Source organism: Channa argus, chromosome 4 (genome assembly GCF_033026475.1).
Source record: "Channa argus isolate prfri chromosome 4, Channa argus male v1.0, whole genome shotgun sequence".
Taxonomy (NCBI): Eukaryota; Metazoa; Chordata; class Actinopteri; order Anabantiformes; family Channidae; genus Channa; species Channa argus.
In genome coordinates this window covers 13,791,055-13,806,539 of record NC_090200.1, presented here as the reverse complement: position 1 = coordinate 13,806,539, position 15,485 = coordinate 13,791,055, and the positions used below count along the sequence as shown (strand labels likewise).

The window sequence follows — 15,485 nt, the reverse complement described above, 5'->3', positions numbered from 1 at the left end:
TAAAGATCAGGTGGTTGTTTGATGTCACTTGAATTCATTTTGTCTCAAGTCACAAACCGATGATACAAGTTGAGTGGATAACGATGAAAGATGGGCTATATTTACAAAAGCTGACTTGCAGATAACACACCAGCTATAGCTGTGATCATTAGGCAAACCTGCTCTCCAGGGCTCACTCTGTTTTCATTGTCTACTAGTAGTTCATGAACATTTCATAACATTTGAAGTAACAAAAGCAGCTACTTACATTGAATTGAGACATCCAAAAACTTTTAATACTTTTCTACATATCTTTTCTTTATGCTATCAAAGGTGTTTTATTTCCTGTTAGTGTAAAAATGTGGGAAATTTTAGTTGTCTGTTTTGGAGAAAATATTAAAGTGCAAAATGTTGCAAACATTATTCTGGCATGGGTGGTTGTGTGATAATTCAGAAAAAACTTGTCGATCATTTGATGACACTTTGAGGTGTGTGTTTTTTTTGTTTTTTTTTTTTTTTTTTAACTGTGTCCTCAGGACACATACAAACTAAAACCATCCCTGGAAATACAGTAGCTTTAATCCAAACAGCTGTTTTGATTTAGATTTGCAACAATGGAGCCAAAAGCATTTTTAATCTAAATTCAGTTACAGTATGTAATTTCAGCACTCTGGTTTTGACAATGCCCTTTTCATGAGTTGTGTGGAGACTTTCCATTCTGCAGTAGACTGTTACAAAATTTACTAGTTTGATGTATTTAATTTTAGAAGTGAGACTCTGGTAGCTTTACAAAAAAGTAGTGCCAAATACAGTGCATCCATAAAGTTTTTACAGCACTTAACTTCTACCACATTATATTTTACAGCCTTATTCCAAAATGGATCAAATTCGTTATGTTCTTAAAACAATCTAAAAACACCCCATAATGACAACGGGAAAGAAGTTTGTGAAATCTTTGCTAATTTAAATAAAAACTGAAAGATCACACGTCCTAATAAGCCTCCAAGTTTGAAACCACCAGGGAATACAAAATTAAAGTGCAAAAAAATATTAAACTCTAGCCGGAATGCAAAGGGTCATGTCTGGAGGAAACCAGGCACCGCTCACCACCTGGCGAATACCATCCCTGCATTCAAGTATGGTGGTGTTAGCATCATGCTGTGGGGATGTTATTCAGTGGCAGGAGATGGGAGTCAGGATTGAGGGAAAGATGAATGCATCCTTGATTAAAAACCTGTTCTCAAGCACTCTGGACCTCAGACTGATGCGACGGTCCATCTTTCAACAGGACAATGACCCTAAGCACACAGCCAAGATAACAAAGAAGTGGCCACAACTCTGTCAATGTCCTTGAGTCGCCCAGACTTGAAGCCAATTGAACGCCAATCTGGAGAGATCTGAAAATGGCTGTGCACAGACACTCCCCGTCCAACCTGATGGAGCTTAAGAGGTACTGCAAAGAAGAATGGGAGAAACTGCCCAAACATAGACGTGCCTTGTAGAATCACGCTGAAAGAGACTTAAGTCGGTAATTGGTGCTAAAGGTGCTTCAATAAAGTATTAATTATTAATTACCTATGTACATGTGATTTTTTTTTTTTAATTTACAAAGATTTCACATTGTCAGCATAAGGGATGGTTCATAGAATTTTGAAGAAAATAATGAATTAGTTCCTTTTGTAATAAGGCTGTAACACAAAATGTGGAAAAAGGTAAGTGGTGTCAATACTTTCTGGATGCACTGTATTAGAAATGTTGGACAAATGCAGTTTCAACACTATACGGGAGTGGGATTGTTTTATTACATATGTTTAAGAATTCCATCTGCAGACACCCAAGGTTATACAAAACTAAAAATATGATTTGAGGTGAAAGTCCTAAGGCTCCCTGTAATTATAAATACTATGACATTTGGATATCTCTTTATGTGCCATTAAACACCTCATGAGAATCTTAACAAAATCACATTGATGCCTGTCCATCTTCCGTTACACATAAAACATCAAACAATCATTCAAGAAGAAAACACTTGCTATAATGACAAAGCTATTTAAACCTATTCACATGTGGCTGGTACTGAAGTGCTTTTGATGTCATTGGTTTGTTTCTTGGTTATTACTGGCAACAATATTAAAAAATGGCCACTCCAAAAATGTAAAAATTATTTTTTTTTTAAACAAACTTACAAACAATAAATATGACTACAGTTAAAAAAAAAATAAAACCTAATGGGTATTTGGTTGTCATTTTATCAGCAGAGCAAGATTATGGTATTTTACAGAGAAAAATCAGTTGACCACATTTTAATGTAAAATTAACCTGATATCCCCTTATCCATTGCTCTTATGAGAGAATGTTAAGCTGACCTAAAAAAAAAAAAAAATATAAAAACAATCCAACCTAATTCATGATGAGGCCAGGACTTGAGTCATTGCACGTCAACCTGACTAAATGTAAAAGTGGCTAGTCTTCAATTTTGAGCCAGCCTTTTTTATAGTCTATTAGCAGCTCTAAGTAGTACCTCCACTCTGGCTCACTGTCATACCTGACCTCAAAAATAGTCTTTAGGGGGTTGTTGTGGGCCTCATGAATACGCAGCACCTCTCCCCTATACCACACTTCTGATTTATCATCTTCTTCATACAGATGATGGATCCTCTTTCCCACCAGATCTGGGTAGTAGAACCTCATGGCCCTCCGAGCTGTTTGGACAGCCGAACGCAGCACCCATCGCCTCCTGTGTTCAGCACTGTGGCAGGCAGACAAGTAGGGACAGTATTTGATCTTTAGGAGTGATCTGTGTTTCCTTTTAGAGGGGGAGCTGCTGAGGGGTCTTAAGGCATGAGAGAAGCTTCCGGTCCTGTGCCACCTGTGAGCTGCATTGGGTGTCCTATGTATCTCTCTCACACGGCTCACCTCACCATCATTGGTCGGCGAGAGGGAAACATCTGTGGAGGTCTCAGAGTTGGACACTGCTTGGTAACAGGCCTTTTTTCTTTTAAGACCTTCACTAAACATCCTTCTCAGTTTGAGAATCACACCTGAACAATTGTTAGCTCTAACTGGAGAACTGGCTGGCCCTGAGGACTGAATAACAGGCTGTGGATTAGCAGCCTCTGTTTCTGTATCACTGGGAGAAAGTTCGTCCAAGGTTAAAGGACACGTCCAAGAATTCTCAGAAGTTCTGCTGTACAGAGTGACTGAAGAATCCCCTTTTGCAACCTTGTGATCACTTCCTCTTCTTACAGTCTCTTCACGGTTAAGGGCGCCCCAGTTTTTCTTCCGAGGTGCATTCAGGACACCTCTATTTACAGTCTTTTCTGTGTTACTTGCCCTTTCCTCATCGGACAAGCTGTTATCCAGAAACATGTACCTCGAGCTGCTTTTTACCCTGCTTTTTGTTCTTTTCCTGTTCAAATGTGATGTTGCTTCCTGGTCCTTTAGGTGAGACTCTGAGGGTGAATCTGGTGAGGCAGTGATGTCAGTAAAAAGGCTGCAGGTGACGGTCTCCTCACTAACTCTGTTAGCAGGATCGTCTGCATCTAATCCTGCAACACAGGAAATAAGGAATGGTTAAAATACAAATATGTGCCAGAAATATAAAAATAACTTGCTGATAGAATGGGAAGAGGTAAAGTAGAATTTATTTAGTAATTAGGAAAGGATTTGGTTAGTCAGATGAAAATTTTTGCAAGATTTCTGATTCAGAACAGATTTTTAAAGAGCAAGCTAACAGCCACAAAGTCCAACACCTCTATAGAAGTTGATCAATGCTTCCCCGGTGCTTTTCAGCACACAAGAACAATGAAAACCTATTCAGCAGATGTGGTGATTGGGCAGAATAATCCACCACCGTTAAACACCCTTTCTGCAGAGACAGAATAAAAGGCTACGTGAGTAAACAGTAAGCCTGGGAAAAAGTCAGCTGCTACAAAGGATGCAATCAAGGATAAAACGGCACCAAGGCAAGGATAGCACAAGAGAAATGGTTACATATCAAAGTCAGGAGCTGGCAAGCCATGTGAACTATCAATATTGCTGTGAACAGAAGTACTGAGCTCAATTCAGTTGGGAAATTCATGTGTCAACTACAATAGCAGCTGTCAAAGGCCACAAAGTAAAATGTTCCATTTTAAGGCTGGCAATATTCTATATTTTTATTAGTCTTGGTCTGTTTTGTTTGCCAAAATGTGCCAGTGTATAGTTTAATCCCACTGTGTGCTACAGCCGGTCACCTCCTTCCTCTGGTAACTTAACTCACCAGTCAGGCTTACGTTCTGTAAGGACCACATATACTAACCAACAAAACCGTGGAACGTTTTGTTTTCTCTGTAACAGCCCAGCTCAGAACCTCTCCTTTCCTTTCGTCCACCCACCAGTAACAAGTGTAATGCAATCATGCCACTTGTCGCGATTAGTTACTGAAAGTTAGGAGAAAGAATTCCTGCTTTCTAACCAGGAAAAGCAAAGAATAGTAAGATTAAGGGACAACACAAAATATATACCTGGACTCTCTTTTGGACATCAGATGAGGTTGATTCTGTAAAAAATAAATGAATTTTATATTGCATAATTATTGTTTACTGTGACTCATTCTTTACAAAAAGGGCCAATAAAACAAACTATGACTGAAGAAAAATTATAATATAGTTATTCAAAATATAATTTTGAAATAAAACCCAAATGAATAAGTCAATCACACCATCTACCCAAAGGGGATTTCCAGACATCTGCAAAGAAAGGGAGGAAGTACTGTTGCTTTGGCAGTCATGTTGTACATATCCTATGGTCAAATTATTAACTAGATGTATACTGTTTAAAAGGTTTGTCATTGTATGACAAATGTACGTGATTTTTAGCACATGGAATTAAAATCAATTTATTTTCTATGAGCATCTGTAATAGGGTGAAAAGTATGGTTTTATAGTTGACTGATCACTTAACTCTACTTCACAGATTTATAAAAAAAAAAATGTTAATCTTGTGTCCAGCATTGCACCATGATGTGTAATAAACTGTTGTTTATTGTGACACCAAAGAAGACAAAATACCATTAACCATTTCAGTAGGACTAAAATAAGGTCTTAATAACCAACATTACTATGATTAAATATACATTTGTTACATTAGATGGATTAGTTACCCCACTAATTCTGAAGTGAACGTGCACTCACCAAAATGTTTGCAGACACAAGCGTAATAGAAAAGGTTGACCACGTCAGCATAGATGTCAGGCAGGTGTTTGAGGGACATCAGTCTCCTGAGCCGCGAGGAGCACGCTCGTTTGTGAAGCTGGATGAGGATCTTCTCTTCAGACAGCGTGGTGGGCCGTAGCTCCACTTTGTGCTCCTGCAGAACCTGGTCTATGAAGCTTCCCTGGACCGTCGGAAACAGCAGCTCCTTCACTACCAGCATGGGGATGAACACTGCTCCTGCTCGCATGACATGTGGAAAAGGAGAGCGTTCCTGGATGGTGTACTCTCTTAACCTCTCGAGGACCTTATGGAGTGCTGACTCCATCTCCTCATCGAGCCACACCTCTCTGGCTTTTACCCCTAGCAAACAGGACACTTTTTGTACTTTGGTGGATGAAGAAGTAGGTTCAGTGAGCTTCATGTGAGACAACCAGGTATTGATCTTCTGCTTTGAAGAGCCTGACACAGATTTGGATACTAGCTTGCAAAGGGAATGGTGCAACTCTAGAAAGTGCTTGCGGACAGGCATTTGGAGCTCCAGCTTTGGTACATATTCAGTTATTGGCTGTGCAGGTGGCTTCTCTGGTGGTGGAATGGGGCTGTAAGCCTTTGCATCAGGAAGAATGATTTTGTAGGTGGAAAGTTTCAGACACTGGGGAGGAATGTTTCTGAAATTTACTTTGGTCTCAGGTGGCTGAGGTGGAGTAACGGATTGGGGCTGAACGGTGACCACCTGTTCATGCAGTGTACTCACATCACCCTGAGAAAATGAGTTTGTCTGTGCAGTCAACTTAGCAGGTTTGAACTCATCTGAATTCTCATCTGGTAATGAGGGCTTACTTTCAACTTCATCAGGTTCAAATGTCTTTATCACAAACATGGGCCCATTGTCAGATGAACCGTTTTGTTCAGGCTCCTTTTTGATTATTTTGCTGCAGTCATTCTGAATAAGAGGAGATCCTGAACCATCCATGTCTGATGGCTCTACTTTTTCCACTTTTAAAGTTTTGGGTTCAAAGACATCTACAACATCTGTTATAGTAATATCTGGGCCACTTTCTTTAGGAACCAGACTTTCAACAGGCTGCTGTTCATCTTGAAATTGCCTTTTGTCTTTTATGTCAGACTTCGTTTTGACTCCATGATGCTCAGGTGACTTGGCAGCTCTCAGAGGCGCTCTGCCTGGAAATACTACTCCAGATGCTTGCAAGTTTGCTTGGTAAGGTGCCAGACTGAAGACATTGTCAATTACTGGCATAGGAGGAGATTCAGTTTTATTTCCTACTCTGACATGGTCCATTTCTACCTTTTGTCGTTTTTTAATGTTTTCCATTTCACACAAATCTTTATCTTCCTCTTTTATTTTGATTTGTGGAGATGAGTGAGAAGTACTTCTCTTCAGGCACCCTTTAACTAAAGTGGTGCCAGTACTAGATGCAGATTCATTGCGTTTCTTTCCAGTTGCAACAGCTGGGGAATAAATAATTTTTCTGACTTTTGCACTATTAGCCGCGGCCGTGTGGACGTGATCTGAACTGTTAGTGGGTGGCCTGGGCAGCCATGCTGCCTGGGAAACAGGAAGACCTTTTAGCAGTTTGGGGCACGTAACCTGGTTTTCACAATGGCTATAATCCATGAGTCTGTCCATGTTCACATCAGCTGGTGGAGGAATGGGCTGGTCTACATGAGATCTGGTGCGTGGGGGAAAAAATCTGTTCGCTTCTATGCTGGGTGGTGAGATACCAGATTGGCTTATATGTCTAGTAGAACTGGTTTGTTCCACACAAAGGAATGGTGAGGCAACATGCAATTTGTCCACATGCAGGCTGGTATTGGATTTGTCATTATGTAGACTGGCTGCAGAGGCCATGAGGTGATCCATATGTTGGCTGGATGGAGAAGCATTTATAGGATGAGAGTGGAAACTAGGCAAGACATGTTGGGTTTTTAAGGGGGGGCTAATTTGGCTAGTATTTAAGTGAAATCTAGGGATTGCATAACACGGATAGTCAAAAGCCCGCATAAAGGAATGATGTGGCAATGTTTCAGCACTAGGCAAAGGCAAAGGCATTTCACCATGGAGTGACTGAGGCACTATGAAATGCTCCCGGGGGTTTGAGATTGTGTGTTTAAGAATAACAGGGATATCCTCTCTCTGCTTACTGCTAATATCTTTACACTGTGTTCTGTTTTCTAGCTCCACATTTGCCTGGGGGTAGTAAAACACTGGATGCTGTGCTAGTTGTCCATATTTAGACATGGGAGAACATTCCTGATAAACCTCTGAGGTCATATGCTCGTATGTAGGATGAGGAGGGTACAGTCTAGGGTAGCCTTTGGGGGGAGTCCGTAAACGCTGCCTCTGATCACTCAAGGAAGTGAAAAATGTGTGAGTTGGGGTGCAGGGGTAACTGCTGTAGTTTGGCTCAATCCTAGCTGGAAAAGTCCTTGTTATACTTGGACTGTATCTCTCCACTGTCATCCTTTTGATTGATTCTGCACTGTTCTCATACGGTAAACCTCTTTGTTGCAGAAGAGGGTCTTGTGCCTTCCTTGAAATAGTTTCAGCATAGTGAGCATCAGCTTGCATCCAATCATGCTCATAAACAGTGTGTGGTATCCTCGGAGAGCCATGCTCCACGTGATATCGGCGTCCTATCACACAACCCAGTTCGTTGCAGCAGGGACTATGTCCATAAACTGGCTTAGGAACTGCTAGGTAAACAGTGTTCTCAGATGGAGACAAATTCTCACCTCCACTTTTTTGTTTCCTCACAGCCACTGTGGTAGCAGCTGTAGGACTGCTTACTCTCGGACTTTTAGTGTATACTGTAAAGCCCTGTTTTACTTGGGTGTGACACAGAGGGGAGGAACGGGAACGGCCCTCGTCTGACGAATTGCCATCTTGCCTGCAGGTTATGCGGCCTTGTCGATCCATGCCAGGGAGATGAGTCACAGGACTTCTGTCATCCAGCAGAGAGGCCTTTGAGTTACTCCATGGAGGAGTGAATGCTGCTCCATCCCTTCCTCTGGGGTCATAACCAAAGTAGGCCCCGTTGTACTGCAGCGCCTGCTTACCTAGCAAGTCAGACATATTTTGTGGCTTTGACAGTCCTGCGGATGCCATGGACCCATCGAATAATGGCATCTTGTTTCGAAACACGGGGTCAATGAGGGTCTGCATTGACTGACTGTTCATCATGTAGAAACTTGAGGGCACACCGATATGGCAACAAACCTGAGAATATAAAAACAACAGTTAGACACTGGCATTCATTTTTAATATCTAAGCAATATTTTAGACATGACTAACAGTTATTAGCCTGAGGAAAATTCAATCCAATATCAAATAGCACAATAAATAAAATAAACACTATGGATGGATAAAGAAGTTATTAGATAAGTACTAGCTTAAGGCCATTTTCACAGACTTGACAGATCTTGTGGTTTATCACATGTATGTCATTCTCATGGACCGATGCACACCGCACACTGAAGCAAGAAGCAAGAAGCAACAATTGGCAAAGAAGTACAAATCTGAGGACTGTGCGAAAAGGATTTGTAACTTAATCAGTCCAACCAGGAATTCACAATGTTCTGATAGCAACAAATAACTCAACCAGTTCCCTGTGATTTCTCCAGATCTTGCAATTTAAAACATCATAAAAACATTGTAATCACAATTTCTTTAAAAAGCTGTCACGTAATAAGGAATTACAGGCCACAACAATCACAAAAAAGGTCTGCATAATCCTGGGGGAATTGTTTATTGGAAGAACTTTTAATGAATAAGAAGGGCTAAGAATTAAAGTACTTCCTTGTCGACAGCAAATATGATATTGTCACCATTCTGTGAATAAAGGCCCCATTTATTTCAAGGCCACATAAAAATGAGATTAACAATAGCTCTAAATAACTAACAAATATATTAGAAATATAATATGAAGTGTTATGGTCTTACTAGGTCTCACTAAACAATTTGTCATTACCATTTTATCAAAAAGTTTGTCACTTTTGTCAAATCATTTGATCTGACAGGCATTTCTCCTGTTGTATTTTAGTCCCAAGACCACCACTACAGCAGACTCAATTTCTATTACGCATTGTATGACCATGAACCCTCCATCATAGTATAGTTCCTTTTTCATTTACTTCTCCAATATAAGGCTGCAGATATTTTCATTTCCTGATTATCGGCCAGTTAGTAATTTTTTTTCAGGTAATGTTTCGGTTTAAAAGAAAACTTAAAAAGAAAATAAAAAATAATCACAGTTATAGATGTAACATTTCTAAGCTAAGATGTGGAAGCATAGCATGAGGACAGAGTATATATTGCCTCTTAAACTTTCGCTCTCGTCCTCCCCCAGTGCAACGCAGCACACATGAAGTCACTGAAATCTTATTATAGACAAGAGGCCCTCAGATGTGCGTTCAAAGCACTTAGAAAGTACATTACCTGTGAAACTCTTTGGCAGTTTGGTCGAACACCAGTAAACATATTTGTAAGTGACTGACTGTCCACAAATGTTCCAGCCACTGCTCTGCGTCTCAGAATATGGATGTGTATTTTCTATCAAGTGGACTTATGTATAAGTTTACCTAAATTTACTTTATATTAAGTTTTTTTTGGTGACAATTTTCTTTAAGTGCGATGGCAGTAAATGTTTCCTTTTTTTGACTAAACTGTTTAAATTTAGAACAAATGTATACAAAGCCACACAGCAAATATTTGGACCTGATAAGCCAGAATTATTGTTTCAGCATGGATATGATTTTAAGTGATTAATCAAATCATAAATCCCCTTACTCTTAATTCTAGCTTTTCCAACAAGACACTGAAGGCAGCATGTGCATACCACAGTCTGTTTGACACTAAAGAGAAGATGACCTCATCACGTGATAGATTCATACCTCTACCACACATGCATCCGCATTAGAAGAAAACTTTTATTTTGAACTTTTATTATTGGTGTTGTCATCCTAACAGCCACCAGTACATTTTACTTTACTACTTAAACCCAAAAGATCATAGTGCATGTGGTTTGACAAGCAGCCAAATTTAAAGAACACCTGCCAATGTATGCTGAAACAGCTGCAGACACACCAAGCACATACTTCTAGCAACTGTATATAAATGAAACACCTGTAAGTATATCTGTGACATATCTGCAGACTATGGCAGGTTTCCTGAAATAAACACCACATTCTCTCTGTAACACCACCTGGGTTTCAGTAAGACCAAACCAGGGCGTCTGGAGGCACACAGCCCCACAGTGCCCCCAGATGTTATCAGTTCATCCTGTTTACACCTTTCAGAGAAGTGCAGAGCGATGCCTTCTCTGCATATAGCGGGAAGGAACGGTGTTTGTGTGCACGTAGGAAACTGCAGAGGTGTTTTCAGTGGACTAAAAGCCGCACTGTGTACATGTCTTACTGTGGTTGTGTGGACTAATTTGATTTCGTTAGTACAATGTTTGAAATCTAAGGGCTGGTTGTGGGTTAAAGGGTAACAAGGAGATCAACAGGTTCCCTTCTCTTACGCATAGGAGGTTTAGGTTAAGGCCTGGGGGTGGGCATGTAGTTGTGGTCATGGGGTATGAGGCTAGTATGTCAAAAAGTGGCCTCACACCTGTGATAGGACCATCGTGTTTGTGTGTGTGTGTGTGTACTGCCAGCGCTGTAGAGCAGGGGTGATGGAGAGTGTGACTTCCGAGAGCAAACCGTCCAAACTGACAGCCTGAGCTTCAAACCACATGGGGTGTGGGTGGGATGGGGGTGAATTAATTTCCAGTTTATCTGAAAGTGATTAATCGTTTATCTGATAATTAGTTTGCACTATTTTTTGTAACCAGATAGTCTTTGTCAAGAAAAGCCGGACGCTGTCAGCGAGCTCGCACGACATAAAACACCAATTTCCGCCAGTTGCTTTCAAAGTAGCAAACAGAAAACAGTCGCGTCCTGGCACAAAAAAAGGAACCTACATTCTGAAAAAAAAAGAAGTGTCTTCTGTTTCTTGGGGCGGCCAGGCCAGTGGCCTCTGAAGCGCATATATAGATTTGCTTATCGTGGGTAACATGGAAACACCAGAGCTTGTTGTCCTGCATCCACGAGCAGCGTGCTGACATTAATAGTACGCAAATAATATGGAAATGATGAGTTAAAGCTCGACTGGAAGACAGAGTGCAAGTCATTTCCATAGAGGCTGCGAAAGCGTCGTAAACCACGGTAAAAGTAAAACCACACTGTGGGTAAAAACAACACCGTTTCAGATCCTTAGAATGGTTGCAATGCTTGGATGAGCCTGTATGAAATAGCTCCACACTTTCTACTTTCATGGGAGACGCAACATGTTTATAGCGATGTGTTGTTCTCCGTCCTTTCTGTATCACGATCACAATCTGTCGGTAATTAGGACACGTGAATACAGAGCCGTTAATGACTTTCCTTACCTCGCTGCTGTTGTTGTGTCGAGTATTAATGATTTCCACAAAGACTCCATGAACCACAACTTCTAAGGAGAGAGGGGAAAGTGTCCCCTCAGTGGGCTCCTCTGGCCGGATGAGCCAAAATCCCACGAAATGAAAAAGCAGGCCTGCCAAAAGGTCTGAGCTGCTCGCCCGATGTCCACGCGGCTTTTAGAGAAGTTAACAAACTGAAGAAAAGACAAAAGGGAGGAGGATGGTCTTTGATCAATAGGCGGAGTCACACCCTCTGTCTATCCACAGCTTGTTTTAAGCATGTGATGTTTTCCCACTGGTGACTTTCTTACTTTTATTGGCTGTGTCCTAATGCCCGGCTGCCAGCTGGCTGCTGATGCCAACTTAAATGAACTTTTTTTTTCTTTCATGGACAAGAAAGAAAACACGTGTGACTCAGTCCTCAGTAATTTCTCTGCTGTTCCCAGAATTGTGGTCCCATATCCTGTATTGATTTCCAAGGGTTTATAAACATTTAAGAGATTTTGTATGCATTCGTTAATGTTCATCCTCATTTTTTAATGAATTCTACTCTTACACGTTATAGTTTTTATATAAAATACAGTAAAGGGCGGTTCTAATGTTTCGGACACCTTTTTAAAATGAATGTGGTGGAAAACCAAAACATTAGAACCACCCCTTAATATACACTCCAGTATGACTCCACCGCCTACTATGACCTCATAATAAACACACAGTAGATTTATGACCTTATTGACAGTGCCACCTTAATTGAGAAATTATAACCTTGTAACATTTGAATTTATGGTAGAGTTGCTATATTGGATTACATTACACTGTACGTGTGTAACAAATGAAGTGGCCAATGAGTAGCTGTATAAAGTAAAACATACCAACTACATTAAAATTGATCACAAAAAATATAAATTAAAAAACATTACCTGAGGCAGAAGACATTTTACGTTGTCATTCATTGTGTTGCACAGTTAATTTCTTGTTGCACTTGCATCATACCAGACCTTCACCTGTGGGTAAAAGTCTAATTTGTGCATCCCTTGAGGTTGCCATCATTTAGTCTAGACAAGTTAGTAGCTTCCATCAGTCCCTGTGGCCTCACAGGTAAAGAGATGCTCATCAAGGGGTTTGACTGAGGCGAGGAGGCAGACACTTTTCCCCATGGAGCCCTCTCACGTCTCCCCTATTTCCAGTTACCATGGCATTATAGCTTCAGGTTAACCAACACAAGGCATCAAGGGGCTAACAGTATACGCCATATGGGTACAGCAACACGATGCATTAAACACATACTGTGCCTGTAGTCAGTTTTTAGAAATGTGTTGTATAAACTGGTAAGATAGACAGTATGGGAGATGGGAGGTGGGGGAGGGGGGGGGGTGTCAAAGAGAGAAAACTCTAGCCAAGGGGCAAAGAACTTTTGTAAAAAGATAGCTGTAGCTAGTAGCCAGGTCAGTGAATGATTAAACAGAATGAAAAGACTATTTGATTATCTTTCATTTGAAGTTATCTGCTACCTCTTATTTCCTGATATTTTGACAAAATATTTACTGGCAGCAGATGCACAGATGTTGGTAGGGTAAAAGGTTTTTGCCCTCTTCAAACTTCCCTCTGTTGTTTACTCATAATACACATACACAATAATTGTTAACAAACACAAATTTTAACCATGTTTAGAAAACACATCTAGGAGAAGACTTTGTCTTTCCCTGAGGTTATCAGGAAGGGCTGTATCGTGGAACAATATAAAAAAACAAACAGTAAATGTATCATAGCTACGGAATTCAAGTGTGTGTGCAGGTTTGTTTTTGCACAAAAACATTTAAATAGGCTTTTATAAGTTAGTGTTCTAACAAATTTACGCGAGCTACTTCTAATGGCAGAGACACACATTTATTATTACTGTGTGCATAACATACAGTATGTGTATGTAAAGTAAAATAAGTAGAGTAAAAACTACAACGTACAAGTTATGAAAGAGAACTGGTTTAGACTACTTGTTTCTGAGTGAATCCACTAGATGTGACAGTCAATAATGTGAGTTATGGTGACATAGGCAACAGAGCAGGTGATCTCTCAGGATGTAGTTTCTGATGAAACACTGTTGAACATTCCCAGAGGTCACAAACTACAGGTTGAGTCTAGAGACTCCCCAAGTTGCATCAGACACACGGGAAGCATGTGCACCTGAACAAGCACACATATTGACACGGAGAGCAAGATATCATGCTTATGTGCCATCCTTTGTCTATATAAATTTGGTTTTAATAGTCAGACCAGTGCCGCTTTCCATCTTGAGTATATTGTAATTAACAACTGAAACAATACTAACCTACTCTATGGTTAAAATGTGGCTAATATTTAATGCAACTTTCTACAAATTAACTTGAACTGTCTAACAAAGTCCTTTTTTGTTTGTGTTGTCTGCAGTTAAAAGCACCAAACTCTTGGTTAAAAAAAAAAAAGCAGCCTGCTCAGTATGACAGCAGAGTATTATTTTAAGCATATCCCACTGTTAAATCTTCCACACCTCACCCCCACTCACAAAATCCATGAGCTGTATTCACTAACTGCAGAACTAGTTTCAGGTAAGCAACGAGCAGCAAACTACACTCCAGCTAAATTCCTTCCACCCCCCTTGTAAAGCTTGACAATCTATTTCTCATGAATCCTGTTGAATTCTTGTTTTGTAAATTTTGTCTAATTAATGTTTAATGTTCAAAACCCTGTTGATGTAAGTAAGACTATCAGATTAAATAAAGCTTCCAATATCTGAAGATAAAAAGCAGGGACGGATTTTAATGACACGATTGAACAACTTTTATGTTTAGGAGGGAATTATAATCATAATAATCATTCAAAAGAAGAAATTCACAAAATCACTTAATGTAATTCAGTAACAAATAACAATGTGATTAGTAGGTAATTGTTATGACAGGGAAGAATGTTGGCTGTAATGTGACTGGTATGTGATCAGTTGGTATGTTGCACGGTCAGTCTCTTGTAGACTTAGTGATTTATCATTTCTATGTTTAGTTATGTACACCTTCATAAATCTGAGCATTTATTTTAGAATCTCGTGTATTCACAACTAGAATAATCCCTAAATCTGTCTAGAAAGGAATTGTGTTTCTAACAAACAGGTATTAAAATGGCCATGGAGGTCCTGAAAAGTGAACATTTGATTATTGTACACAGCTTATCTGCTGTTTCAGTGATATGCCTAGTTGTGAGAACAGGGTTTTTATTCCCAGTAGGTGAATCTGCAGGCTGCACACTCCCCCGCAGCACTGTCAAGGCCTTGCTGATACTCGTATGTGAGACTTGTCAGTATAGATGATGTAATGTGCCTCTGGTCTCATTAACAGAATCACCCAGTAGCCAATTGCAGCATGACAAGTTATGTTTCAGGAAAGGATGCGTTTCATTTGGGGAGCCATTCACACAGCTCCATGTGCTGCAACCTCGACAACCCAACAGTAACAATGCCCCTGGTTATTTGCAAACCAAATTTCCCCCGCCTCCCGTGGATTAGGTGAGAACACAAATAAACCAAGATATAAAATATATCTGACAGCACAGAAAAACTGAAGCAGCATAAGTGTCTATATGTTGGTTTTAAAAGAAGAATTAACTTAAATTTTAGTGCTCAGGCGTTATGCATTTAATCACGAATAAGTCTGTTTTTTCAAGAGTGCTCTAAAACAATAAAATATGCCTGATAAAGAGGAATAGGGATAAAATATAGTCCCTCAGAGTCAGACAGTTTTTACATTCTGCTTCTTCTCACTAATACAGCATAAACAAACCCTTGTCTAGTTTAGTTCAACGTTCTCTTGTCAGTCTTCTCTTAACACAA

The 15,485-nt window shown here is 40.0% G+C and overlaps 1 protein-coding gene across 2 annotated transcripts; it reads right to left on the bottom strand.

Annotated features, from left to right (window-relative positions):
* Nucleotides 1-1,759: 1,759 nt before the first annotated feature.
* Nucleotides 1,760-12,414, bottom strand: c4h15orf39 (chromosome 4 C15orf39 homolog). Of its 2 annotated transcripts, XM_067502628.1 has the most exons (5): nt 11,944-12,414; nt 11,624-11,826; nt 5,154-8,412; nt 4,485-4,519; nt 1,760-3,527 (listed from the first exon to the last, which is right to left on the bottom strand). In XM_067502628.1, the coding sequence occupies exons 3-5, from the start codon at nt 8,374-8,376 to the stop codon at nt 3,522-3,524; spliced, it is 3,264 nt and encodes a 1,087-aa protein (XP_067358729.1). In that variant the 5' UTR covers nt 8,377-8,412; nt 11,624-11,826; nt 11,944-12,414; the 3' UTR covers nt 1,760-3,521. The 2 variants fall into 2 exon arrangements, with proteins under 2 accessions (XP_067358729.1, XP_067358730.1); XM_067502629.1 differs by lacking the exon at nt 11,944-12,414 and having other exon boundaries at nt 11,624-11,901.
* Nucleotides 12,415-15,485: the final 3,071 nt, after the last annotated feature.

What these genes read in the sequence shown, in the direction of transcription:
- c4h15orf39 (XM_067502628.1), bottom strand. Translation starts at nt 8,376, where the DNA reads ATGATGAACAGTCAGTCAATGCAGACCCTCATTGACCCCGTGTTTCGA. An exon ending in TTGTGTCTGCAAACATTTTG is followed by an intron (nt 4,520 to 5,153) that starts GTGAGTGCACGT and finishes TATTTTTTACAG; the next exon opens with AATCAACCTCATCTGATGTC.